We start from the raw sequence: 27,597 nt of genomic DNA on the forward strand, positions 1-27,597 counted from the left end.
TGGCAAAATAGTTCAGGCTTATTTAATGTGTGACAAGCTACAAAACTGTTTTGTTTTTCCAACTTCTCCCCAACCCTGCCTTTTCCTGTCCTGTTCTTCCCTACTCCACGAAAACCCCACCAAGCTCAAAGGCGAGGGCTCCACCTGCAGCCTGTTTCTGCATGCTGATGGTTATTCACTGTCTTTCCCCTTAGCTGTCCTTCTTCTGCAGTAGGAAAAAGTGTTCATAACCCTGCATCTACAAGGCACGTGCCAGAAAGAGACTTTCAAAATCTCTGCTGGAGAGCTGGGCCTGTCTGGGATACGTGGCCGTTGTTTACAGCAGTGAGAACCTCTGCTGTGCTCGGTCCCCGGAGCGGGAGTGGGTGAAATGCGAGGCAGCAGCAGCGCACAGCAGTGCCTACGCACGATGCAGTCATAGCGGGAGGAAGGGTGTGCTGACTCTGCCTCTAAACAGCAGGCGTGAAAATCGGCATCTTTGGCCTACCCTGAGGAGCTTGTGTGCTTTTCCCCTCCAGATCATTCAGTGCTAAATGCAGAGCGTGTTGGTGTTGCGTCCAGAAAGAGTTTGCTTGGAGGCGGTTAGTTCTTGGGGGGAGTGAGAAGTGCAGGAGGGGATTAATTCTTCCCTCTGAAATGACATGGCGCTCTCTGGTATTGTTTGGATTTTATGACCTTTGCACTGCCTTCATTGTGGCAGTAAGGAAACTGCTGAGAGGCATCAATGCTTTAATTGCCTGCAGCTTACAAAATCAAGAACGTATTTCAAAGGCCACAGGTCACTCTCAAAGGGACAAGGAATCTGGCAGAGAGACTGTTAAGGCACTTCATTTAGTCTTCCTAGGGACTATGTCTCAAGAAGAGAAGTGAGGTCATCTTAGAGGGAGAAAGAGCTATTGACAAACTCTGCAGAAGAAGGAGTCATCATGTCTCCCTGTGGCTTGGTTGCCAGTATCACATTACCAAAAGCTGATTTGTACTTCACAGACATTTGTCAGTGAAAGGGTTTTGTTGTTTTTCTCCAACGCATGCTCCAACTGATGAGTGCAGTCACTCTGATGTTGTATTAGTACGCCCTGGACCCTGTACTCTTCACAATGTTTCATCTCTCTAGGTGTCACGCACGCAGCTATATGGGCAGCTTGTATTTCGTACCTTAGCGCGGCAGTGCCTCCGGAGCTGAGAACGTCAGCCCAGGGAATCCTGCAAGGTCTCCACTTGGGTCTGGGCAGAGGATGCGGGGCTATGGTTGGCGGGGTTTTGGTCAATTACTTCGGTAAGCAAAAATTGTATTGAAGATTTTTGTTTTATTTATTGAAGTTCTGGTTTTACTGAACTACCAGCTTTAAACTTATTTATACTTAAGGTATTGTTATGTTTTAAAGCGTAATGCACTTTGTATAAAACGTGGACTCATAGAACTGCTCAGGCTGGGAGGCACCTCAGGAGATCTCCAGTCCAGGCCCATGATCAAAGCAAGGTTAGCACTGAATTCAGACAAGGTTGCTTATGGCTTTGTCCTGTCAGTGTTACAGGTTGAATAAATATGTTATGCCTAGATATTTTTAGTACTGTGTGAGCAAATCTCCAACCTGATCCTTAAGTAAGATGAATGAATCCTTTGTGAGAGAATAGGTTGATGCTATGCAACCTCTTGATGAACAAATGAGCATCTAATTACTTGGTTAAAAATCCTTTGCAAAGCCTGTTGAAGAAGTGATGGGGGAGGAAGATGTAATGAAAGAAGCTAGTAAGAGTCTACATGGGACAATACATACCCAAGGAGTGCATAATGCTGACTCATCTTGTATTACTTTATTAAGTAGATTCTCAGTTAAAAAAAAAAAAAAAAATCTCATTACAGGTCCTGCAGCCACATTCAGAGGAATAGGGATGGCTTGTTTAGTGATTCTTCTTCTATTTGCACTGATCCAGTGGCTGTTGGTTCCTGATGAAGAAGAAGGTAAATATTCATGTCACTGTGACACTACAGAATTAGAGCTAGTGAAAAAAGGTATCTTGGAAGCTGCTCCCTGCAGCTTTTATTTTGTATGTTTGGTGACTTTACTCAGATTTTTACAAAACTGTTTGTTTTCAAGTGAGAAGTTTTTTCCTGAGCAATGATAGAAATTGAGGTGATGTGTTCCTGTTGTAAGAAGGGCAGCATTGCATTCTTGGATACTGACAGGAGGAAAGCATAACATATTTTACTACCTGTATGTCCTCTCAGTTCTGGGAATACCTTCTGTTAGTCTTAACAGCTATAGTGAGTCACTTCAGTTGCATCAGTTCTTTAAGGTCACCTTGACCACTGCATGGTCTCATATTCTACTAGTCCAAGCTACCTCTGCCAGAAATTGTAGAGAGGGCTTCAGAGGACACAGACTTTTATAGCTGCCTCAGTTCTGTTCTGGTACCTGAGAAATCTCCCCTCAGGTGGAACTTGAACTTTTTCATCTCCACCTTTATTACTATAAAGGTTAACCAGAAATTAAATGCTTAGTGCAAAGGTAATGATTTAGCATAAATCTAATTCTTACAAAGACAATAAAACTGTGGCAAATTCTGAAAAGTCATGAATTTTTGAGCTGCTTTTTACCCAAATGTTACTTGCCAATATGAGCTTTGAGTATGAAATGAAAGTTAGTTTTCTTTAGCTGGGATATTAAATGAATTGTCCTTGACTAGTTATCAAGTCGCCAGTACTGAACTGTTCAAATATTTGTTTTATTAGAATTTTCTTCACCTCTGTTCAAAAGATAATGGCAAAAAATGGAAAGGTGAAAAGGATATTTGCTGCTTTAGTTTCCCATCAACTTTCAGTTAATTACACATGAACCTACAAAAGAATAGTTTGTTCTTAATGGCCTTATTCTGTTTAGTTTGTTTCAGTCTTTGGTTTTCATTTAATACACACTACCCACCTTAAGAGCTTGTATCTTAATTTTAAGCATGGCAGTAATTAGGTTGCTTTCAACAAGACCAGCTGGATGAGTAAATCTAAGCATGTGGTCAAGTGCGTGCAGGATTAGTCTCTTCATTTCCTCACTACTAGAGAACATTCAGCCATTGCTTAAAAAACCCAGTATAATCTAAGAGTCTGTAAATAAAATATGATTTTATAATTTTGAAAAAAGATCTTTTTAATCAGTAAAATATTTCTACTCAGAAAAAGTATTTTCTCAAAATTTACAGAATGCGTTATTTACAGACTCGTAAAACAGCTATTACTTAAAATATCCAACAGTTTCTAACAAGGTGTTTAATTACTTTTCGTATATAAATACTCTGGCTCTTCAAGATTGTAAGGCACATTGTGTTGGGTCATGACAGTCATTTAAGGGGTGACATTTCAAGACAGTTGTGAAAACTACTTCAGATTGTTGGAAGACCTTAGAGGTAAAGGTCTGTTGGGAGGATTTCTTCCTTTACCTGAAACTCTGTGACAGATATTTTGTCTCCTCCAGTGTGTCACTCTAACCTTGTTCTTTTCTCACTAACGGCATAACTTTGTAGTAACTATGGAAGGATGGTTTATTTCTTAAACAGAAAAAGGTGGTGAAGATGTGAAACAACTTCATAAGTTAAATCAGTAAGCTTAGAAATTTTAAGATCAGAAACGGCTGTTCTGATGACGTAGGCCATGCGACTTCACTGAATGGTTCCTGTGTTTAGTTATGAGTACAAGTGAGTTGTAAGATGCAGGCTTTATGCAGAGAAAGAAGTTTGCCACAAGTCTAGAAGACTTATTTTCAATTTGCATATAACAGGAAGATGGCTTCTTCCATGTAAAATGAAAATATGAATTTCTAGTAGCTGAGAAAAAATGGACTGCTTCATACTCATTAGCCCCTCCTGTTTATGCAGCCATCCAACATACCTCACTGCAGTTGCAGAACAGCCTTGCTTATAAGGCAACATCCACGTTGCGTTTCCCTAACTAGATTGTGGCATGTCTTGCTCCTGGCTGTTTGTGCCAGTGTTCTGCTTTCAGTACAGTGATAACCATATTATGAAAGCAAGAAATGCTTTGTGTTCATTGTCTGCTTTACACTTTTTTTTAAGCTCGTTGGCTTTGCCAGTGATTATTTTGTTTTAAAATTCAGAAAAGACAATGCTGGCGGAAAGGATCCCAGTGCCTTCCAGTCCTGTTCCCATAGCAACTATTGACCTTGTACAACAGCAATCGGAAGATACCATGCCTCGGACTGAGCCCAGGCTCCCTCTAAAGAAAACTAAACACCAAGAAGAGCAAGAGGATGTGAACAAGCCTGCCTGGGGCATCAGCTCTTCTCCTTGGGTCACCTTAGCTTATGCTGTCTACCAGATAAAAGAGATGGTTAAACTGTCCAAAACCAATCCAACTCCTGAGAATCAGCCTTTGCAGGTAATCTTCTAATGTGCAGGACGTTCTTAAGTATTTATTAGATGCTAGAAAACCTTTATAGTTATGTAAATCTGTTAGTACCTGGCAGGTATTCTCTGTCAGCCTGTAATGAATTTGGAGTTGTGACACAGTAGTTGAAATACTGCATTGAATAGAGTTGTTTCTATGTGTAATAGAGCAGGAATAACTATTTTTGCAAGTATTATCTTCCTGAGGATGGGAGGAGAGGGAGAGACATAGAAAGAGACTCTGTTTTACAGGCTTGGATATTCTTGTATTCCCTTTAAGTTTACATTTGTTTTCATGTTAGTTGGAATGTGCGGGTTATGCATTTTGCAAAATTTACAAGGTGATAATTGAAGATGCACAGCTGCTTAATAGTGTAAGATGATTTTTATTTAGTTTTGCTTCCTTGGGTGTCAAACATCTACATGGTTGCAGAAATAGGTGTTCCAGACAACTACTGATGGGATACAGAGCCCTCTGTTCAAATAAAGTTAGTATCTTTTTTTCCTAGAGTTACACCAGCTAAGAGCCATTCTGTGATGTAAAATGTCTGATTGCTGGTGCTTACTTTACACTATTTCCCTTCTGTCCAGTCTTCTCCCAAAATACCTTTTAATACCTTTAGGTTTATTAATGATTGGATGGGCTTGGATCTTGAACTACCTTTTAATGCTTTGGACGTGCGTTTCAGAATGGAGCTGAAGCATACTGCTTAAGCAAAGTGGGGAAAGGTGGTCAATGCAAGTTTTAGAACAGCATGGTTAATGTTAAAACCACTGTGTTTACCTGTCTGGAAGGAGCGGGTGACGTACCTTCTTACGCACCTGGTAGGCATAAACACAGAAGTGCTTTTTCCACAGCTATTGCCTTCAGAAATGGGTTATTTGGAATATGAGTGTGAATCAGCAGAGCAGAGTGTGTAGGAATTTCACCTAGTCAGCCATCTCCTGCCTTTCTTGTTTGTCTTTATTCTTGAAAATATATTTACAGGCATGTCTGCTTTAGGTTGGTTGGGTTTTTTGCTTGTTTGTTTTTGAACTTCCCTGAGTCAAAGAATGTGGGTTTTATAGTGACACTTAAGATATCACTGGGTCTCTGACATCAGAGTAATTTGTCCAGACAAACCGCTCTGTTTCCCATTGGTAAATGTCCTCAGGGTCTTGGTTACTGTAAGCTGTCCCCTTTTAAAAAGAGAAATTAGAGAAAAGCAGTCGCACAGAATTTGCGCAATGAACATGGCAAGAAAAGAATGTTTTGCAGTTGTGTGGTGTTTGAGAGAGACTTGTCCAACACTGCTGGACACCACCCAGCTGCTTCACTGAAAATTTTGAAGAGGCCAGAAAGGCTTTCGTGCCTGTTGGCATCTCTATGGCACATGATCTCTTCATTATTTTTTTCTTCCTGTAAAAATATAGTGCTGATATAAAAGTAGTTCTTGTTGATATGCCAAAAATCAATGCATCCCATTGTATTATTTTCTTCATCATCTGTGTTCTCCAAAATCTCTTATGCTTACTTCAGCACACCAAAAGGACAAACCTTCTCCAAAACATTTCAGGTTTTGTGCTCAGTCATTTATTTTAGGCTGGTGATATTAAAATACTGAAACTAGAAAAAGGCTGCCCAGCTCTCTTATTAAATTTGTTAAATAGCCTCCTTAAAATGGAAATAGATTATTTGGAAGGAGGGTCAGTGCACAGAAAATGGAATTAGTGACAAAAATCATTCCTTCTTATTAAGATTTTGGCTTGATTTTCTACTGCTTGCTTATACTTCTTCAAGCAAAGGGACATACTTGCTGTATTCTCTATTCTTCAGTGCAAAACAAATAATCATAGATAGTGTGTCATCTTCTAACGTGAAATGTATTAGTGTGAAGGCTTTCTGTTTCAACCCTGGGGAATGTAACCAGTGTTTAAATGTGCTCTTTTGTTCCTTAGTAAGGCCTGTTTGAGTAGACTGGCTGGAGTCGTGCATCAGTATGGCAAAAGTTCTGCCATTCAGAAAGTCTGAACAGTATCTTGGGGAGGGACGGAACTATTGCAGAAAGCTATATTTAAGGAGCATAAAAAAATTTTACAGAATTGTTTGGTCAAAATAATGATCTTGTCTGAACACTTTGAAGTCCAGTTAATTGTTTTTTTTTTTCCCTTGAAACACAAGTAGTTTGTTTTTTGCATGCTTCTTGGGAAAGTGCAGTTAGGAAAAGAGATGGAAGGTAAGCTACTGTCTGCTTGCTATTAGTGTCATCTGGATTTAAATGTACTACTTTTGCTTTGCTTCTTTAAGTTTGAATTGTTGTGTTGCGGGCATTCAAAGTAAGCACTTTGTGAATTTCCAGAAGTGCCTGAATGCATCTGGGGGCATACCACTGGGGACAGTGTCATAAGTGTTTATACTTACTTTTTGTATGCAATCCTTTCCCCTCTCTTTAGAAAATCAATGAGAATTGCAGTGCTTCATCAGCCAGCTCAGCAAGACAACCCCAAAATCCGACAGATTCTGGGCAGTCCAGAAATTCTTCAGCACCAACACCTACAGCAACATCAGATTCCCAAGTAGATGGCGACCGCGTTGTGTCGGATCATGATGCTCATCCTGCTGCTGCAGGGCCCTGAGATGCGCTCATCTTATCAAATCCAGTGCATGGAATTCTGCTTCTCACCTGGGAAACGCTGGAGTAGGAGCTCAAAAGTAGGACTTACTTCATCTTAACAATCATAATGTGATGCAGTGCAAGCTTTTAACTATATAAAGAATATTCATATGACTACACAGAGCAACATGAGCAGGAAAGCCAAAAGTTCGGAATTCTTGAGGGAAGTGATTTGGCCAGATCTAACGATAGGAAGAATTCTTGGCTGCTTTGCTAAAGCTGAGTCAAATGCTATGAGATTTCTTTGCAATCTGTAGAAAGAGGGAGTTCACTCCTCACTTGTTGAGGAACAGAGTGTCTGACTTGATTGGGTAATTTTCTTCTTTGAATTTGTTCCCAGGACAAAATGAAAAGGCTTTTTAGGAGAGAAACGGGGCTTCCCTGCATAGTCTATTAGAATATATCAGATCAAATAAATATAGGAACAGCATGAAACTGTCTCTGTAAAGATTTCTCAGAAACAGTGTAGCTTTAGGAAGCGTGTCTTCATATTATGGTGATGGATTAAGTAAAACTCACACATATTCAAAGAATATGTCTTTGAAGCTAATGTTATCTTGTTTGAGATAAAGGTTTAGTTCTGCAAAGCAAAGATTTTGAACTGGCATTTTAGTGAAACAAAAAAGCTGGAGGAAGGCTTCTGAAGAAGTTAACCTCTGCACTTGCAGCCCTTCACTTGGGCATAGGTTGTGTGCGTTTGGGTAATTTTAGGTTTAATGTTGTATTGAGACAAGAATCTTTGATCAAGATTGCACAACCTGGGATTGATCAAGGGTTTCAATGGACACACTGTCTTTTTGGTTTATTATTTCATCATCTATACAATGGTTTATTTAATGCAGTGTAGTTACTGTGGTTATTTATTAAGAAAACAGTAAGCTTTAAGTGCCTAGGGAAGGTGGGGGGTAGGGAGGAATCACCTAAAAATCTTAATGATTAGGATTTATAGGGGCAAAGCTGTTGACGCAGAAAATAAGCGGAGTGAGAGATTCTCAGGAGGAAGCAAACATAACTAAATTGCAGTATGTTTAGGAAATTACTTTGCCCAATGTCAAGACACTGGAAGACTTTGGATTATGTTTTGTTATGCTTTTCAATATTAACTGCAGCCAGCTCACTTGCTGGTGTCTAGTGAAAATTGCTGCTGGAGGGAAATCCTTGGGCTCAGGGAGGAGTCTGGGGGGTTTAGTCAGGATAGTGTTTTGGCCCATTTGCTTATATTAACAGCTTGTTCCTGGGAGATTCTGAGCACTCAGCTTCTACAGGACTGAGTGAGCGCTGCTCAGCCCTCCTTGAAATCAGATGTATGTGATGTGTCAGGCCTTCCATGGGGAAGGTGCGTGCTGTGGGACCGTACAGTGATCCAGAGGCAAGACTAACAGGAAGACAGGGTTAGGGGAGAGAAGATGGCAATAGCTAAGCAGGAAAGGGGGTGCACAGTTTTACCCACTTTGACATCCAATCAGCTTGACTGAAGGGGTGTCCCATAGCTGTGCTTTCAGAACAACCCGTGTTCTGGTGGTGCCTGGGACCAACACCGTAGACAACAGAAAGAAACATCGATGACTAGCCACTAGTTACTTTTTTTGCACTTGAACTTAAATGTACTGTACTCACGTAAATCCTCATGACTTGTCTAAGTGTCCTTTAAAATCAGAAATGTATTTATTGTATGTTTGTATAGCCTGGGAGAGAACTAAAGACTGAACTGGTGACAGGACAGAAGGATGCTAATAATCATCTTGAGACAAACCGACCACTTGTTGAGTTCATGCTGTATGGTGTTACCTCAGCTGCTACTGCATAGCACCTGGATTGTGAGGTGAAGAGCTTGTACACTGTGTTTACACTTCAGAATTGTGTATTTGAAATGCCTGCTCTTTTTGGAATTGTATAGTCATTCTATGTTGCAAAACGGACATGTACACCTGGGTTTTGATATTTGTGAAACTGTAAAAACTGTGGTAAGAAATACAAAATATCCATAATGTATTTAATAGTATCAATCTGAACTTTTATTACACTTGCTCATATTACCCTGCCAGCAGTGAACACAGTCACCTGAATTGAAAATAATTCAATGATAATGACCTTTTGCAAGGGTCACTGGAGGATAGTGTCTGGAGGATAGTGAACCTAGAGCCTAGGAACTACTCTTGCACAGTGTTAAAATCTGTTTCCTGATCAAATCTGACTGTAGGCACAAATTCCCTTCTGCGGGGTGAGGGGAATGTAAGGGATGCACACCAATGTGCTTCATAAACAGGTTGATATGGAAGTGTGCAGGACATCATGAGTGAAAGTCAAAACTGGATATTACGTTTGTCACCTAGCAGTTTTGAGATAGAGGCTGCTAAGTGCAGGTCATGTCAGCTTGTATGGAAATAATTCCGATTTCTATTTCTGATTAACAAAATATATTTGCACTATTGCACCTGCCCTATACAGCAGCACATTGGTCTGGAATTTATTTTTATTTTAGGTGTAGGACAGTTAGATTTTTACTATTTCAACTGCTTAACTTGTATGCATACAAAAGCAATGACAGGGAGAGATCAGTTTTGTTTTGTTGTTTGCATGTAACTGCCAGACCTCACTTGTCACCTTACGAATTTGGTTTTGTGGTGGTTTGGATCTGTCATGAGTGGAGAATGGGAATGGCAAGTTCCTTCAGGGAGATGCATTCAAGGTAGAGGGGACTCTCCGTTTTGGAGCAACCACAGCTAGTGCAGTTACCATTTCTTCAGCCTGCCACAAAGGAGGAAACCTCGGGATATAAACACATCCAATTTGCTTGGTGCCTCCTTGTCATATGTCCTGCTGTTCTGAAGAGAGTAAATGCATAAGGGAGGAGAACCACACGGTTGAAAAATACTTTTATTTAAAAAAATCTTGAAAGTACAAGACAGTATATCAAGTATGCTGTACCATGAATACCAAATAAATATGAAATTCTAACTTTTTTAAAGACCATGAAACAGAAAGTAAATGTAACTCATCCTTCGTTAAGGAAGAAAGGCTTTTATAACAGTTAAGGCAATGGATTAACATCTGGATTCTTCTGCCAGATTTTCTGGCTGAACACCATACAGTACTTAACAATTGTGTTTTAGTAAACCTATGTAATCTCCATATATCACAGGAGCACTGTGCAAGTAAACTCACTGTTGGCAAAGGGCTCAAATGACAGCAGTTGGTTTTGGTAGGTTTTGTTTATGAAATGCTTCCAATGTTGGAACAGGCTTGGGAGGATTTTTAAGGTCAGCATCGGCTATCCACTGAAGTAGTTGTCGCCTTTCTCATACGTTGCTGCACTTCTGTCTTGGATGTACTTAGTAGTTTCCTGTTCTCCTTTGGATAGTATTTACCCATCCCTGGTAAATGATGGACTTCAGAGCTACATAAAACGTGGGTTGATTTATTTTTCCCTTGTTGGAGTTGGCGTACCTGATACTGTTCTAAATAATTTAGAAAAAGGGACTGTCTGAAAAATGTAATTGCCTATTTTGGGGGGGCTTTTCCATTTAACATATTGCTTATGTAAAATATTATCTTAATGTATTATCTGGGCTATTGTATATAAATACATATTATGTACTTATGGAACCATGATCATCACTACCTCAGTAAAGAGAGGAAACCCACAAAAACTGGGTTTAAGCTAGGACAAATTTGATTCTCCCCCTTAGCCTCAAATCACACGGATGGGAGTTCTTGGCTAACTACAAAGTACACTGAAAAAAACTGTACTTTAAAACATGCAAAACACATTTAACATTAAGACATCTCTTTTCTTTTTTTGACTAATCTGTAATGATTTTAAGTACTTCGTTTTCACGATGGTGACACAGGCAAAGGTAAAATCCATCTTTAGTCTACTAAGATCATTGTTTGGGGGGAGTTTCCATCCTTCTCCCAAACCATCAAAGATAATGAAGCTTTCCTCTGCTTTCACAACAGCTAATGCTTCCAGCTTCTTGCTAGTGACAGAACCCCCCAAGCCAAGCCTGACTTCCAGAGTGTGGGTGGCAATTTAACTGTGAATTTGGTAGCAGCAGCCTCTCTCAGAGGCGAGTCTTACTGCTGGTGGCCTTCCTGAACAGAACTCTCTTGCTCTATTTTTGAATGTTGTGGACTTAACAGTGAGTGTATTTTGGATCACCTGCTTGACAGGGCTTCTCTCTGCTAAACATGCTGTAGATTCTGTGTATGTATTTATAAATTTACAGCTCAAAAGAGTGTTAAGTGTCTCTTTACTGTAAAATCGAAGAGTTTCTTTTAAAATGAAGCAAAGTTGAAGCAATATAAAGGAGGAAGGACCATGTAAGTAAGGCTTTCAAGCACCAACTCTGAGTGATGTTGAATACAGAGGAGCTCTTGGAATGTGGTATGGCAGCACTTCTTAGCACTGTCAGAGGTAACAGATTTTCTCCCTTGTCCAGCGATGGATGATGAGAAACCACGATAGAGCATGCACCGCTGAAGTCATGCTGCATCACTAGGCATGTTACAAAGAAAAGATAATCCCTTTTAAAGCAAATACATCCTGGTCTGACATGCCCATCTGGAGACCTAACTGCTTCCCACCACTGGGAATTCCTGGTGGGTTTGTAAAATCAGACAGTGCCAGAATTAATAGTCTTTTGTTTTCTGCAGTTCGGAAGACAGTAAAGGAAAACAGTGAGGTGAGGACAGAAGAATATAGGCATAGTCTAAAGAACAAAAGAAGGAAATGACCTCTGCAGGTGGATAAACTGAGGGGACATGATCTACTACCTAGCCTAGGATCGTGTAATACGTAAGCTGAAAGACATTTGACTGTCTAAATTTCTCTCTCTGTTCTTTTCTTTTCCTCCCCACATACCTCCTGTGATAAGTCCCAAAGAGGGTCGAAGATGGGGAGGTAGGAGCCAGGTGTCCCTCCCTCCTTGTTTTGCCAGGAATTACTTTCCGCTTGTTATTGAATGAGCAAACTACTGAGAGCTCTGAGGACAGTGGAGCTATATGTGGGTTATCTGTATTCCCAGTTACATGGTTACAGCACCACTCTAGCTCTGCTGACAGCAGTTCCTCCAAGCAGCTGAAACAGCCTCAGCCTTTGTTCTCTTTCCTGGGCCGCTGAGAGGCCTGGAATGGACAGCAGCACCCGTCTGAGGTAAGGTGACAGTGAAATTGAAAACAATAGTAAAAATACATTTGGGGATCGAAATCCTCTCCTCTGCAGTTGTTGGAGATGGAGAAGCAGAGGACTGAAGACAGGTTCAGCAGAGGGACCTGTAGAAGAGGGAAGAAGAGTATGTGAGGAAACAAAGACATGGAAAGAACAAAGTGCAGTGTAACTAGGGCGGGGGCCAAGAACAGAACAATATAAGGAGAGGGTGAAAAGTCAGGCAGGGTTCTGAAGAGTAAGAGGAGCTTAAAACAAATGTGGAGAGGCAAAATGAAGCTAACAGACAGCAAGCCTAGCCAGAGGAGCAAACAAACTTTGTTCAACTGTGTTAACTCTACTGATGTTTAGCACTGGAAAGTCCCACAAACAATAAAAATAGTTTATCAGCACATTAAAAGCATTATTAAAATTGTTGACACATAGGGTACTTAGTAGAGTACTAATAATGGCTTCTCCTCCCTCTAATGCTCAGCACAGAGGACTTGACAATGAAAAGGGCCAAAACAGATTCTCTATTCTCTAGAGGTAGTATCCTTCGAAAAACAAGGCATCCTGGTGGGACAGGCTGCTGCCAGTACTTGCTTTGGAAATAAGCAACATTTACTTCCCCAGTTAAAAGTACCAATAGCATGAGAATTCTCTTCACTTGAACAGCCCCTGTGGTTTCCTTCTGTTGCTCTAATGAGGCAACATCAGTGATACAGGAAACAGTTTTTTCAGAAATCCTTGTTTGTCCACCAGCAACCACAAGAAATCACCAAGCGCGAGTTCTCAGTCTGTATCCTTCCTAGGATGTGTTTTCCCTGTCCTTTTTTTGGTTATTTCCCAAAACTCAGAGCAACTCAGTAGCATATGGAAATGATATTTGTTTATGCATTTCATCTTCATCCTCCTCATCTCCTTCATGGATGGAATTGGCTGGATCATCTTGCTCAGATTCTGCCCTTGTCTCAAAGAGCTGCTCTTCCAGGAAGAAGCTCCCAATGCCATATTCCTCATCATGCGCCTTTGTTTCTGCAGGTGAGACGTGGGGAGATCCCAGAATAAAACCTGCAAACCTGCCAGATTTTTAAAGAGAGAATTCATCAGCTGAGAAATGAAAAAAACCACTGTAAATGCAGGGGATACTGCCAGTTAAGCAGGGATGTTGTAAGGACATGCCCACAGGCAGTGCAGATGAGGGGAAGTTGCAACATGAGTTAGGGAGACCTGAACAACAGAGAGTAAATTGCAATGGATGGCAGAAACCCTGAAGATTTGTTTTCCTGCCTCATCTTTTCAGTCTTTATTCTTTTCTATATAAGTAACTTCTGCTCTTCTGGAGGCCATCTGCAAGGTCTTGTGACTAAGCAAGAAGATCTAACTTCATTTTCTCATCTTGTCAGTACTGCTGGGGTAATCCAGAGTAAGCGTTTGTACGGTTGGATAGATGATACTTTAGCGTCTAAAAATAAATTAAAGCTGTAGCATATTTGAGACAAAGGCTGTAAGAATTCAAGTAAGTTGACATTGCTAATGAAAAGAAAAGAAGGTGAGAACTTCACATTCCTACATTGCTGTGCCATCACCTTGCTTCTGGTGCTGCATGCACACTCTGGGCAGGCTGAGCTAAAGTCTTGCCAAAGAATTCCTGATTTTGGTGAACGTGGAGCTGCAGACTGGGAATTCTGCAGCTGCTCCAAGTAAATGCCAAACTGGAGGTCTGGCAGAACAAAGCATGAACTTAGCACTGACCCTACATTTCAATTTGTCACAAATCTTACTTTAAGTGGACAAGTACATTGAAGAGATAGAATGGAGCTGGAGGTTTCTGGCAAGCGTGTGGAAACAGACGGCAGTTCTGACACGTAGGTAAGTGTCGACAGCATCAGAGAAACTTAAGAAAAAGGAAATGCAGCTACATTCTGGAGTTCTGATATATCTGGTAAACTGATCAATAATTTACATTTTAGACTTAACATTTCTGTGAGATGAATGTTGTCACCTCACTCTTGGAAGCGCTGTTAGTCTAAATGGGGAATAGAGTTGGACTGGCTGTGTTTTACAGGTTTGCCTTGTGTTGAACTATCTTCTGATGCTTAATGGAAGCTTGAAGGGGTACTCAACTTTACATCAGACTTCTGTTGGTTCTCCTTTTTATTTTTGTATTTTTATAGTGAACAGTTTATATGAGCTATATTAACTAAGTGATGGCTAGAAAATACGTGCGTCTCAACTGTTTTGTGCACTTGGCAGTATTTTGCTTTGCAATACTGCAGCGAGTTTTCACTTTTTGTATCTTTCAATCGTGCTATAGAATGCAAGTATCTTCGAAAATAAGATAGTTTCACAGTAAGTTTATAAAGCCTGGCACAGAGGCTGTCTGTGTGACCATCCAAGAAGATGAAGGTTCTGAAACTAGTTTTAACTTTCTATTGATTAAATTCCAAGCTGACTGGGGCTTCTTTGAAATTGTGACACTTGGTTCTGTGGCAAGGGCCAAGTCTTTGTGGCTGGGTAATATGCAGAACTTTGCTCAATATCTCAAAGTTCAGTTTTGACAGAAATACACTGCTATTATGATTAATTTTATATTCTGCAATATTTTCTGGCTGCATTTATCTGCCCCTTCCCTTCCTAACCTGTATTTGTCTTACGTTTGTCTCTTAAGCTATACCTGGAGCAGCTCTTCTACCTGTTATACTTCACAGGTGCAGGCACTGATTTTTCTTCCTCTGTATTCTTAGTCTTAGGTATTGGTTGATACTACAAGTAATAGGATTTCTTGGCTGTGCAGGCTTGCAGTTAGAGAACTTAATACAAGTAATATTTGAGCATGTATCTTCAGCCTGCCCCAATACTACACAATGCAAAAGTGTACTGCTCTCAAAACTGAAGAAAGCGGCATTTCACTCGTTAGACAGCCACTTGGGTCACTGTGTAGGAACTTACAGAGGCACCGTAGGAAGTGTGTACGTTTTAGGGAAAGCTGCCATTACCATGAATTAGCTGTGAACATCTGCAAACTCTCAGAGTAATTTATGGTTGGAGAGGAACAAACGGGGTTTAATACTACCAGCAAGTAAAATCCTTGAGAGGTGTGACTGTGATCTTTAGTGGGATTACTCAAGTAGATAAAGCTACCCGCACATCTGACTGCATGCAAGATAAACACACCTGGAACAGTGCCTGAAGTAGCATTTGAGTCTGCTGTGTAACAGTGTCTGTACAATGTGTTTCCTGTTTTAGAGAAGCCCAATTTTCTTACCTGTGTGGGGACTGGAGTTTGGATATAGCTAACCATGATGGGAATTCAGGGTTCCTGCACAATGAGCGTAGCTCCTCCAGAGCTCTGATAGTTTCTGTTTCACCTTGTTCTCGATACTCCTCTTCAGTAAGGCATTTAAACACTAACTTTTGTGATTTAAAGTGGTTCTTCATTTTTCTAGAATGAAATTAAAACAATCAGTATTCCTAAAGTCTTCTGGCACATAATTATTGTCATCCTTTTTCTCTACTACCTGTTATTAACATGCATTAATCGCTTTTATCCTTTTAAGAGGACAAGCTACGTTCTTGCATTAAAATTTTAGGACAAGGTGGCTAATGTTTGCTAGCCTATTTACCCTAGGTCTTAATCAAAGTTGTAGAATTCCACAGAATGTTATCTAATGAGCTTCAAATGAGCTTTGGATCAGGTCCTTATTGGGTATGCATGGACTAAAATCTCATAGAATTAAATAGATGGCTGCTTGCTCAGCCGTTTTTAGGTGCAATATGCAAAATGTGTCTGCAGAGACATGGGCTGAATCAAAACCCAGTCTGCATATGTAACTTCAAAGATAAGCAGTGCTCTAAGTCTGTTATGAGTTGTTCATGTTGTTTACTAGATCGCTTCTCTTAAATCTTGCTTTAAATTACAAAACTGAGTAGTGTGAGGCCAAAATGTTTACAATCTGATGTTTTTTTAGCTGCTGCGTAGCAATGTATAATATAATTAGATATCAATTAGAAAGTGTGCCATGTTCTGTTCCCTTCTGTCGACTGCTTTCAATTTAAATGTTGTGATGAGTTAAGATAAGCAAGGGCTGGATGCCCATAAAACTTTCAGCTCTGTATAAAAACACCTGCTCCAACCAGCAGCATTCACTTTCTGCCTTATTTCCCCTGTAAAGCAAGAATGAACTGTAGCCCTGGTTCAGGTCAAATGGTCAAGGTCTTGCTGGCTCAGTGGGATCAGTACTGATCTTAACAACAAATAACACAAGATTCTTAGTTATTTTGATGTATCTGCTGCTCTGAACTGTGTATCTGGCATCACAGCACCACAGTTTGGTGCTACTGCTTAGTGTTTTGAAACAGATTCCCCCCCCCCCCCCTTATTGTCCTAAGATAAATTTGTAGAGCTCTATTTCAGTGCTTTTTTTGGCTTTATAGAAGCATCAGATCATGAAAACCAAAAAGAGGTCCACATGGAAAACTACAGTGTTTCAGGGTAAAACAGGTATGTTCTGACTTCTGTGAGCTTATAGCCAAATCTTACTGATTTCAGAGTGAGCTGAACCTGCTTACATCAGGTTAAGTATTGATCCTGTATGTTGCTTTTGAAACAGTTTGTGCTTTTCAGCTGCAGGCAAAAAATCAGTCTTCAACAAATGACAAATTCTACCTAAAATAAAAAAGTTTCAACCCAGTCCACCCTTCAACATCTAAAAAGAGCACAAGAGCAAAGCAATATGTTCTTCAAAACTAAACAAGGTGTAAAAGACTAAAAAAAGAAATTATTTGGTTTTTATTCTTTTGGTTATGTCAGTTCTAGCCTTTGCCTCTTCCTGGTTCTCTGCTGTTCAGCAGAAGTCCACAGCTACAGACCAGTCTGCACTAAAGTCTCTCAATCTGGATGCCATCACTGAAGGTAAAAAACAGATGTAAATTGGCAGAACTTCTTAGATTCTTCATTGTGTTGTATTTGTGATAAAACATTCTTCAAATTCAAGGATGAGCAAACATGTTGTTCCCATATTGCTAATGAAAATGCTTAGCAAACTTAAGGTCTACATATTGCAAGCAGTTCCCATTCCAAATGCCACAATATAAATGGGGCTCTGGGAATACAGGGGAATGGCTCCACAGTGATGACAGATTGTTTCCATGAATTAAACGTAGACATGTACACCTAGGATAACAACCTTGGAAAACTAAAATGAATGGAAACGATTACTTTTGTGGACACGGGTTTTTAGTCTCTGAACTCTACACTATCTAATCTACAAGGACTGTCACTTTTTAACATCATCTTCCTCGGTGATAGTACACTTTTATCCCATAAGATTCAGTATGAGTTACCTGCAGATTCTCTCACTACACACGAAACTGAGGCAGTATTTCTGCAGTCTAATCAACCAACCAAACAGAAATGTTTTGGTTACCATATGCTGCAGACTAGAAGGTGCTACATTTGTACTTAAGAGCACAGTCATGTTTCTCCATTCTCCATAGAACAAAACTCATGCTTAAAACTGCCAAATGGAAAATAATTGAATTCCTGTGTCTCAGGGCTTTAAAGCTTTTCTCACTATTCAAGTGTAAGGGTTTTTTCATTATCAGCTTCCAGTATTTCCTGGTGATACAGGGACTTGCACATTCACAAATAGATACAAACCTGCCTATGTGACAAGCAGCACCAAGGGGGTAACACAGGCCTTTTGAACAGAGGCTGACTGCAATTAGCGCATATGCAACTTGAGGTATGGTCACACCACAATAAATCAAGACAAAGGCTGTTAATTGTAGCGTCCACGTGAACAAGGTTATGCTCAGTTCACTGGTAAGCGGTCCATGCTGATAGCAAATGGCAAAGCTGGTAATTCCAACAGCCAGAAAATACCCTGTAGAAACAAAAGGAGGACATGGAGAAAAAGATGCAAACTACCCATATAAACTTCATTAGTTTCATTCACAAAGCTTGCAACTGCTGTGAAGTATAGCCTGCTGTTTCTTGTCTTATAGATACCTGCACTATGTTGTATGTGCTTTATATTTCAAAAGTGTGCCAAGAGTTCATGAGGTGATCTGTGAACAGCCTTTAGCTAATGCTACAAGCTGCACGTGAATTCTCCCTGTGCGTGAATGTCGAGGCAGGTGCCAGATCAATATATTTGTCAGCCCCTGCAGCCGCATCCAGTTAGCAATTTATGCATCCAGTTCCCAAATGCAGCAAAATACAAACCAGCATAGCAGCCCTTTTGCTGTTACACGGAACGTATGTAGTGGCAAATCAATGAACAAGTAATACAGGCAAAAATCTGCTCTTAAAGCTGCCCACTATATCAAACTCATTATTTAATGACACAATGTGAGTAGACACTCATTTGAATGAATTAGGAACCTTTGGAATATTCCAACGTCTACAGTTTAGGAGAAAAAAGTGCTCCATAAATGAGTCACTTGATTTTGTTTTTTATGGGCCGGTATTCATCTAACCACTAAATTAATCCAAACTCTGAGCACGTTTTTTGATAATTTTCTTACCTAACAAATAGTTTCTGTGTTCAGACCACAACCACTGCATATTCTCTTTGAAGCAGTAAATAAAATATAGAGAGGACATCCAGCAGCCACTCATTAAGATCCAGAAGGTACTGTGCTGGAAATAAAATTTTAAAAAACTTTAAAAAAAATTCAAGTCAGAATCAGGACCATTGTGCGCAAGGGAACTCACAGCCAAAACCAGATGTGATATTCGGTAGAGCTACACGGCTTATGATCTGTGTTAGACTTCCACTGTACAGTGCTCTGCATGCTACAACTAAACAATATCAATTTTAAGTGGAGCAGCTGCATCTCTGTATTTGTGTATCGTGTCCCCATGTCATGGTATAAGCCTGTTGCAGTGTATTTCCAATTAACGTATCTCAGCAATATTGTGGGAACGCACGGACTTTGTAAAAGTAAAGGAAAAATTCACATCTGCCTTGCAATGAATTGTCTCTGGCGAATGGAACGGAATCTGTCCCAGTTGCCACTCAAACTATATTTGGATTTAGATTGATTCATAGATTGAAAAGTAAGCTTAGCTCCAGTCCAATAAAAGAATTTACGTTTCAGAATAAACTCTTCTTGTAAATCAACAATGTCCTGTTACTTTAAACTCAGGAGCAAGCTAACTAGAACTTGATTCTGACCTAATTCTATTTACTTGACGCAAGAAATCCTGCAGTCATTTCAATGGAGTTACCTGGCCACAAAACCAGAGCAAGATCAGAAAGAATCTGGCTCCGTACTCCTCACTTCTATATTATGATGTTGATGATTATTATTATTTTGTTTTATAAATGTAGATTTACCCTTGGAATAAACCTTTTAAGTGTCAACAGGACAAAGACTAGCAGAGCAAGAACACCCAGTATTATTCCAGAAAGGTAGAAGAACTTGGTACTCCTGTAAGAGAACAAGAGAGAAGATGGTGAGAAGTATAATTTGTAATTGGTTAAGTTGCCCACATCTGTAAAAACAGCAGTGATCTTCAATAAGAACTTAACACAGCTGTAAGTTAGAGTTGTAGTTACATGGTTAACAGGCCCAGTTTAGATACTAAATCTGTGTAAGGAAAAATTCCCAACAGATACTTCAGGTCACTGGAGTTGTTACAGACTAGGAGATTGTGTTGGGTTTTTTTTTAAAGCTCACACTATTTCTGATTTCGTTGACCTTCTAGTTTCTAATAATTTCATTTTCTTCTATGTACTGACATGCTTCTGTACTGCAAGAAAAGTTGGGGGGGTAATCTAAAATGTAAAAAAACCTCCACAAACCCAAAGCTTTTTTTTCTAAGCTTATGCATTTATGAAGTCTGACTTTGAATTCAGAGTTAACTCTATAAAACCTATTGCTGCTCTGCTTGTTTTAGAGGTGCCTCCTGACAATTAGTTTGTGACTCATTTTGCTTTGAAGTCATGAGACACATGTTTTGCTGTAACAGTAAGTACCCTCCCTTACATGCTATGCAAAACGTGCATCAAAAGAACAATAGGGAAAGGTTGGCACAAAGGAGGAGGCAGAGGAGGGCCCAGATGACCTCATCCTAAGCATTTCTTGCTGCAGGAAGGCATCATTTATAATACATGCAGCAGCATTTAGCATTCAGCTAACCTCACTGGTCTACAAAAGGGAGAAAGAATTCTCCTGAATCCACACACTTGCTCGCTGAGGATTGTCTTGGTGTTGCCCAGTGCAGGAAGCTTGGATACAAGAACCCTAACACAGCTACGTGATTAATAAGAGTGCAGCACTCCAAGATACGTCACAATGTGTCCAAACACACACGGTATGAAGGAGTTTTAAATGTATGTTCAGTTTTCTTATTTCACTTTCCCAAAGAACCACCTCTTTAGCTTAGAAAACAGATCAAAGACGCACAGGCTTTGGGAAAGAAGGTCAAAAACCAGCACCTAGTACTCACCTGCTCAGGCTGTTTGCAAAATGGAACAGAAAAATTCCAGCTACAAACAAAAACAAGAGCTTTCCATCTAGCACTAAAAAAAGGGGGAAAAAAATAGAAATGGACTTTAGACTAATTCAATCTGAAATGCTGATTATATAAAATATCAACAGAAAAGTCCCGAGCTTCTTACAGAAGAGATGGTACATTCAGTAGCACTGGCAATACCAATCTATCTGTAATCTAAACCAAAAGCTTTTTTACTTACTTTCTCGTTTCACACTCACAGTGTATGGCTCACTTTTGAAGGGCTGTATTTTGAAACAAATATCCTCTCCATATTGTTTTATGCTCATGAAAGTTTCCATAGATGCCTCTGGTTTCCAGAAGATTTGAACAGCACATGCAGCAAACTCAAAAACAGTTTCTGAATTACGACAGTTGCTTTTTTCTGAAATAGGCTCAAACCTGAACATTTCTCTGCTATTAACTTTTACCTAAAAACAAACAACAGAATACACAAAGTAGTAGCTCAGAATCACCGGGGTTTTTGTGTTTTTCTGAACCATATAGCATATAAGCCATACATGTGATAATGAACATCAGTATAGAGAGCTCAAGAATAAAATGCTAGTGCAATTCTTAGTTGTTTAATATTGGTTATTCATATTATGCAAAGGTTAATTGTTTAGGCCTTACAAGGTGATTCAGAGAACTCAATGTCAGCGAAGTTCTACAGAGGGGCCTCAATCCATCCAAAAGCTCAGTGGGGTTGGTTTTACCACGACACTTAGCCACACACAAATTTCTAACAAAACCAGTAATATTTGACTTGACCACAGTTTCTTTTCTGGATGTTCATATGCTTCCCCATTCCCCTCCTGAACCATAAGAAACTGGACTTGCTTTTCTTGTAGTTAATAATGCAATCTTCATGTTAAGGACAGAAGAGGGATAAGGAAAATGAAAGATATCATAGCCAGAAATTTAAATATAAGCACATTCCTGCTGGGTATTTTGGGGTTTCTTGCTAGCTCCTACCATCCTCCCCAACCAAACTGGTAAAAAATCTTGTCAATCTTCTGAGATGGGATGATCTTCCTGAAGATTGTGATTCATTGTGAGCTCTTGATCAGGGCCTATTAGACAACAAAGACCCATCTACAAAAAAAGTGATGCAACAGGTAATAAAACAGGCTTCTAATGGGAGAAGAGACTACATGTCAGCAAGCAATTTGTTGTGGGAAAAATCTGAGCTTCCTGCTTTTGAACATTTACTCCAGGAAAAGCTTGTGTGACTGCTGGAGGGTTTCACCACCTGAAGTCTGCTACCGTTCATAAAAACACCTGCAGCATGTTCCTGAGGAAGACAGTCCTGGGAACAGACAAAGGGATGTTCTACTTCCTTATATCTGAGAGCAAATTCCTCCAACAGAGATGAAGTGAAACTGTTTCCTTCCCTTGTCCAGAGACGTACTTCTCGGGACACAAAGGAACCACACAGATAGTCAACTTATTCCTTTTGCTATTATTGCTTCCACTGTTGAGAGATTTTTACATTGTTTTGAGCTAATCTCTAAAGGTATTTCTTGTAAGATGACCCTCTGTTACTCAGAAAAACAAAAACGCACTGCTACTGCTGTTTTTACATTAGTCACGATCTAATATGCCTTTGGTTCCTATACTGTGGCCTGGTATGCTACAGCAAGTGAGTTGCAGAACTGCATTTTATCCTCAAAAGTTTTATAAAGGCGTCTGGTGATAAGCAAAAACATTTGTTGCAGAGGTTAACAGTGGTCTATCAGCAGAAAAGGTGTGCAACAAAATAAAGCACAACACTAAGTTAATGTTTGTGTGGCATCACACTATAAGCCTGGTTGACATCCTTCGAATAAAGAGAGACAAACCTCACTACATCCGAAGTGGAGGATCACAATGCTGCATTTTTATCATGGTCCTACCTATACACCATTCAAACTACCAGTTACACAGAGAACCTGCTTTGGTCTTGATAACTGATCATACGTTCACTGGCAAAAGTTCACGAGAAATGTATTGCGTATCTGAATGATCCGCCAAACGGCCTCTTACCTGAAGAGTCGACCAAACGTACTGTAAGTGAATGGTTCTGTTCTGCACATAGCAGTAACAGTTTTCATCCTGTTTCTGGATGACATCCATTTCCTGCAAAAAGCTACAGTTTCTACCTGGGGGGGGGCAGAAAAGTTAATTTTAAGCATGTATCAAATACAAATGTATAATTTTCCTCCATTTCATTGTTGTATATGCCAAGGGAATCACAAGCAATTTGCAGATAATCAAACGTGAAAACTATGCTGCAGGGTAGCACGTTCAATACCATTTAGTTGAAAATTCAAATCAGACTTCTAATCAAGTCATTTAGGCTCCAGAGTAAACTGCAACACCTTTGGGGAAAAAAAAAAAAATTAATCTAGGGTGTTATTTTTAAAAAATGTAATCCGTAAAAGCTTGGCTTCGGTATCAGTGTTTTGATGGCACTGGAATAGGGCCCCTGGGCCAAATTCACTGCTTGCACGAGTGGGTGTAACTCCACCGGAGTCGATGCTTATACCAATGGTGAATGCAACTGTGGGAGTCTGAGCAGGTAAACAGGCTTACATATTAAAATAGTCATTTCGCACATGACACGGCTGCTGATCGCAGAAATCATACTCCTCTCCCTCGGAAATGTTTCTAATGTTAAATAACACAACTCTTCTTTTCAAAACAAATTTTCCTGACATGGTCCAGCCATGACATGGAATAAGGCAACTGCACTGATAGCTTGCCATAAGTCATTTAATTAGGGATGCTAATTGGTTTAACTCTCCTGAAATGTTAATGAGCCCCTACGATCTTCAGAATTAGATTGCACTTTTGAGCAGAAATGCACCTGAAAGATTTATGGAGCAAACTTTGAAGAATAACATACATTCCGATCTATATACATGTGTAAAATATACCCTACAGTGCATTACCACAGTGTTCCAGGAACATAATTAAAGAGAAGAATAAAGGAAATAATTACAGATCTGAACAGAGGGAATCATCTGGCTCACTGAATAGAAAATGTAGGTCTAAGCCAAGCTCAGTAATAACTGCTAAAACACCGTCATACACTTAGAACACCAAAATGAGTATGTGCAAAACAGTCTCAATCTGGACGAGGAGATACTGTTTGCAGGTAAAAACCTGCCCTGTCTCTGTAAGGAAGCTGAACTTAGGCTAAATTATTTTTTAACCAATGTAATTAAGCCAATGAAAAATACCTGTGTGGATGTTCTTACATAAGTTTATTAAGTCATTCCAGAATTAAAGTGTCCACAGGTCATCCTGCTAAAGTAAATTGGTTTAAACTTAAAAATTGGGCATTTTTTTATTGTGAAAAATTAACCATCTGATTAATTTTCGTCCATGGCAAATTCAGTGGGAGGGAGCACAAGCCTTCAGACAAGGGCTGGCTGTACCTCTTGACAGGCACTTCCATAAAAGTCATCAGATGAAGTTGCAAAAGGATGCATTCGTCTCTGAAGTGCTGCCGACTGACGCGGCAAGCGGGCGAGGCTGGGCACTACCCAGGGCTAAAACCAAGATGATCCAGTGATAGGAAACGGCAATACCCTAGCAGGACCAAAACCCAGCAGAGAGTGCCCACACCTTCCCTGCAGGGCATATTAGGATTTTCTGCCACTACGGATAAACTGTCCATCCACATTAGAAGTAATGTCCTCCATATACAACGCTAGCAAGTATTTTCTTACCTGCCTTAATTTTAAGGCATTTTCTTGAGAAAAATAATTTGCTTCAAACATGACATCAGCTCCACAGAGCGAAACAATCACCTTCCGAAAGGAAAGATACCCCTGAACAGGTAACCGTGAGATGGACGAGGATTTTAGCTACCATGAGGACACACAGAGAGGGCAACTCTCAACTTTTGAGATTACGAGCAGTGGAGAGAATCGGCATCTGCTGCAGAGTCCGGAGGATGCCCGAGACTTGGGCATGTCAAGGCGAGGGGGGAAGCAGCTGCTTGAGTTACGTATTACTGCTACAGCTGGGAACAACCGTTCGGGTTTTCGCTGCCCTCGTTCTGTTCTGCAGCCAACTCTCTCCGAATCAAGTTAAGGGGAAAGCCAGAGGGAGTAAGGCAGACTACAACCGAGTTTCCCGTGCCAGCGGTACCCAGCCTTCCCCCCTCTGCCACCGACACGCAGGAGCGGGGCACTTGCTCCCCGAGCGCTCGGTGCCGCGCTGCCCACGCAGCTTCTCCCGGTCCGCGGCGCCCGCGTCTGCCTGTCCCACGAGGCACCACACGCACAACATTCTTGTGGAAACCGAACCCAGGCGGGACAAGCGGGAGAAAACAGCGGAGCGCCTCAGGGACGCCTCCGGCCCCGGAAACTTTAGCTCTCGGCCCAAGCGGGCGGGGAGGGAGGCGGCGGCCCCCGCCTTTCCGTAGGGCAGCGCCATTTTGGGCACAAGCAGCAGGCAAGCGGGTCGCGCCGTACTGGCGGCGATGGAGACCCAGAGAAACCGGGGGGAGGAGAACGTGTCCCCCCGCTCCCTCTTCTCAAGGGGATGGGACGGGGGGGGTGGGTGAGACACTCCTCTCCCCCCCCGGCCTGCGACCGCAAGGGCAAGGGCACCCCACCACCCCCCAGGACCACCGCCACCCCGCCCGCGGCCTGCTCTGCCCCGCCGCCGGCGGAGCTCTCCCGGCCCCGCGCAGGCCCCTGGGGGGCAGGAGGGGAAGGCTAGTACCTGCTGACGGCGCCTGCCCGCTGCCCCCGGCCGCCCCGGCCAGCGCCAGGAGGAGCAGCCCCAGCCCCGGCCCCGGCCCCGGCCCCGGCGGGGCCCGGGGGCGCTGCCAGCGGCGGAGCGGCCGCGCCGGACTCATGTGGCGGCCGCCGGCTCCGGGCTCGCCCCTCACGGTGGCGGCGAGGGCGAGCCCCGGCGCGGGGAAGGGGCGGTGCGGCCCTGCGCTCCCCCGCCGGAGGGCTGCGCTCGGCTGGCGGCGGGCAGGGCCGGGGCGGCTCGGGGTGGCCGGCCCTGGGCAGGGGCTTCACCCCGCTTCATCCCGAATACTCGTGCGGGGAGCAGGCGGGAGGCCCGGCCTGGGCAGCGGCGGGGAGGCGCCTCAGGCACCTCTCGTGGTGCGTCGCGTCCTACCCCTTCTTTCTCTCACTTGGGTTTTAGGGCTTCCGTGGAGTTAAGAGTGTGCGCTTGGAAAGAAAAAGGAAAATCGCGTGAATGTAAGAGCTCAGCAGAAGCGTTGCCTTGCATTGCGGTCCCATCGCTGCCTGGCTGACCGAAAACGTTGACTGCCCATATCGGTCAAGGTGTAGATTGGTCCCAAAACAAAGGCTCGCGTGAACAGCTTGTGACACTTCCAAACCTCAACCAAGGCTGCCACCCCAACCGAACAGAAGAGAGTTAATATTTGCCTCCTTATGCACCCTGTGCCAGAGTCCCCCTTCCCCACCCAGCCTGAGGGAAAGGCCGGGCCAGGTCACCAGCGTGCCTGCAACTGGCGGTGGTTGAGTCAGCCGTTGAGCGACACGCATTAATCGGACCCTCTGCCCACCCAGAGGAATTCCCTGAATGAAATGTTATTGGATGCTTTGATGGAGGTGAACGTCCACTGCTTTTCTGTATTTCCTAGGCAGCCACAAAAAGAGCCTGGGGCAGGACATGCTCTTCCCCCGTCAGCGCTGTGAAGACACGAGCTAGGTCCAACTCAGCTCAGTCCCCGCGTGCTCATTGCAGTCATTTTAGATCGCTTGTGAGTCACAGTCATCAGTCAGGGGTGGAAAGGGCTGGAGCTTTTTTCCTATTCTATGGAAATCAATAAACACAATTTTGCCAAGGCATTCTGGCATCACCAACATCTATTTTTATACCGAGCCCTACATTTGGCCTTTCCAACCTACTTGCTTTGCTACAATGTGTTCCCTTCCTTGTTCTTAAAACTATGCCGTTTCTCTCCATGAAGGTTGCTTTTGGATTTATTTTTGATTGTTTAGGGCTGGATCCAATTCCCTGGGGTGCTAGGGTGGGCTTTTTTAACACCTGAAGGGGGCTGCCCACTGCCTCGCACCTTGTCTCTCCGCTTACATCTGCAGGGAGTGGGTGGTGTGGGGCTGCGGCTCGCCTTGCCTCCTACACCCGCTCGGCACGGCTGGGCTCGCGTGTAACTGCAGATCATTCCTTGCAAGTAGTGAGGAAGTGGAGAATAAGGGCAAAAATAGTTGGGATTTGATAGCGTATGCAACATCTGACAAACTTCAGTCTGCAAAGGAAGCAACGATTGATTTGTATCTTTATTTGTCTTTATGTAATTTGGGTGTTGTCTTTATATAAATTTTCAGGCGCTTTCTCTAGCAAATGTGGTGAAGAAAGAAATGCTGGGGTTTTGCTTACCTGCATCCCTAATAGACCCTTAGAAATATGTTACCTCTCACTTGCGTGTCTAAACAGCAAGGGACAATCATAGCCAAGTTATTAGAGGAATCCCTTTCGCATTTTCAATTTTCAATTTTCATATTTTTTCGGTTACGTTAACCGTCTTGACAGTATTTTTCTGGGAAAGGAGACACTCCACATTTAGCTCTTGCTTGTATTTTCATTCCTAGAGCTCTTTGCACTTCACTGCTAATTAACTTTCAATAACTGTCGTAGGGTTACAGTCAGTCAGCATGAATCAGACCAAAAATGTAGCTTTAGGGGACCGCACTCTGTCAAAAATGATTAGAAACCTTTGCTTGATTTCCAAGGAGAACGTACTCGTTCAAGCAGGATACAGCAGCTATTAGGCAGTGTTCTATCGCAGCAAGAAATCTTTAATAAAAGAGACTCGGTGCTTTTGCTACAGCCCTCCTTCTAGGGTGGCTCTGAGTAATTATGTGGCATTTCCTTGCTTCCTGTTTGTTTGTTTG

The 27,597-nt window shown here is 41.8% G+C and overlaps 2 protein-coding genes across 8 annotated transcripts in view; one reads left to right on the forward strand and one right to left on the reverse strand.

Annotated features, from left to right (window-relative positions):
- MFSD6 (major facilitator superfamily domain containing 6) overlaps positions 1-9,041 on the forward strand; it is a 30,812-nt gene extending 21,771 nt beyond the window's left edge. For 4 of the 6 annotated variants that reach the window (XM_052791722.1, XM_052791721.1, XM_052791723.1 and 1 more), the window contains 4 exons: positions 1,115-1,276; positions 1,865-1,963; positions 4,107-4,387; positions 6,829-9,041. In XM_052791722.1, the coding sequence (XP_052647682.1) occupies positions 1,115-1,276; positions 1,865-1,963; positions 4,107-4,387; positions 6,829-7,011 (725 nt within the window). In that variant the 3' untranslated portion in view covers positions 7,012-9,041. Of the gene's footprint in view, positions 1-1,114; positions 1,277-1,864; positions 1,964-4,106; positions 4,388-6,559; positions 6,612-6,828 lie in introns of all 6 variants that reach the window. The other 2 variants (XM_052791724.1, XM_052791726.1) reach the window with 2 other exon arrangements.
- An 867-nt stretch (positions 9,042-9,908) lies between these two features.
- NEMP2 (nuclear envelope integral membrane protein 2) lies at positions 9,909-25,715 on the reverse strand. Of its 2 annotated transcripts, none has more exons than XM_052791727.1 (9): positions 25,424-25,715; positions 22,730-22,845; positions 20,907-21,135; positions 20,660-20,732; positions 19,545-19,638; positions 18,730-18,844; positions 17,861-18,086; positions 15,467-15,643; positions 9,909-13,277 (listed from the first exon to the last, which is right to left on the reverse strand). In XM_052791727.1, the coding sequence occupies exons 1-9, from the start codon at positions 25,557-25,559 to the stop codon at positions 13,052-13,054; spliced, it is 1,392 nt and encodes a 463-aa protein (XP_052647687.1). In that variant the 5' UTR covers positions 25,560-25,715; the 3' UTR covers positions 9,909-13,051. The 2 variants fall into 2 exon arrangements, with proteins under 2 accessions (XP_052647687.1, XP_052647688.1); XM_052791728.1 differs by lacking the exon at positions 25,424-25,715 and adding an exon at positions 24,127-25,189.
- Positions 25,716-27,597: the final 1,882 nt, after the last annotated feature.

This window comes from Harpia harpyja, chromosome 7, assembly GCF_026419915.1.
Source record: "Harpia harpyja isolate bHarHar1 chromosome 7, bHarHar1 primary haplotype, whole genome shotgun sequence".
In the NCBI taxonomy this organism is placed as follows: domain Eukaryota; kingdom Metazoa; phylum Chordata; class Aves; order Accipitriformes; family Accipitridae; genus Harpia; species Harpia harpyja.

Coding starts and splice junctions, on each gene's coding strand:
- NEMP2 (XM_052791727.1), bottom strand. CDS start 25,559: ATGAGTCCGGCGCGGCCGCTCCGCCGCTGGCAGCGCCCCCGGGCCCCG. Junction 22,846..25,423: donor CGGGCAGGCGCCGTCAGCAG/GTACTAGCCTTC, acceptor GCCCCCCCCCAG/GTAGAAACTGTAGCTTTTTG. Junction 18,087..18,729: donor ACACAGAAACTATTTGTTAG/GTAAGAAAATTA, acceptor TTGTTTCTACAG/GGTATTTTCTGGCTGTTGGA.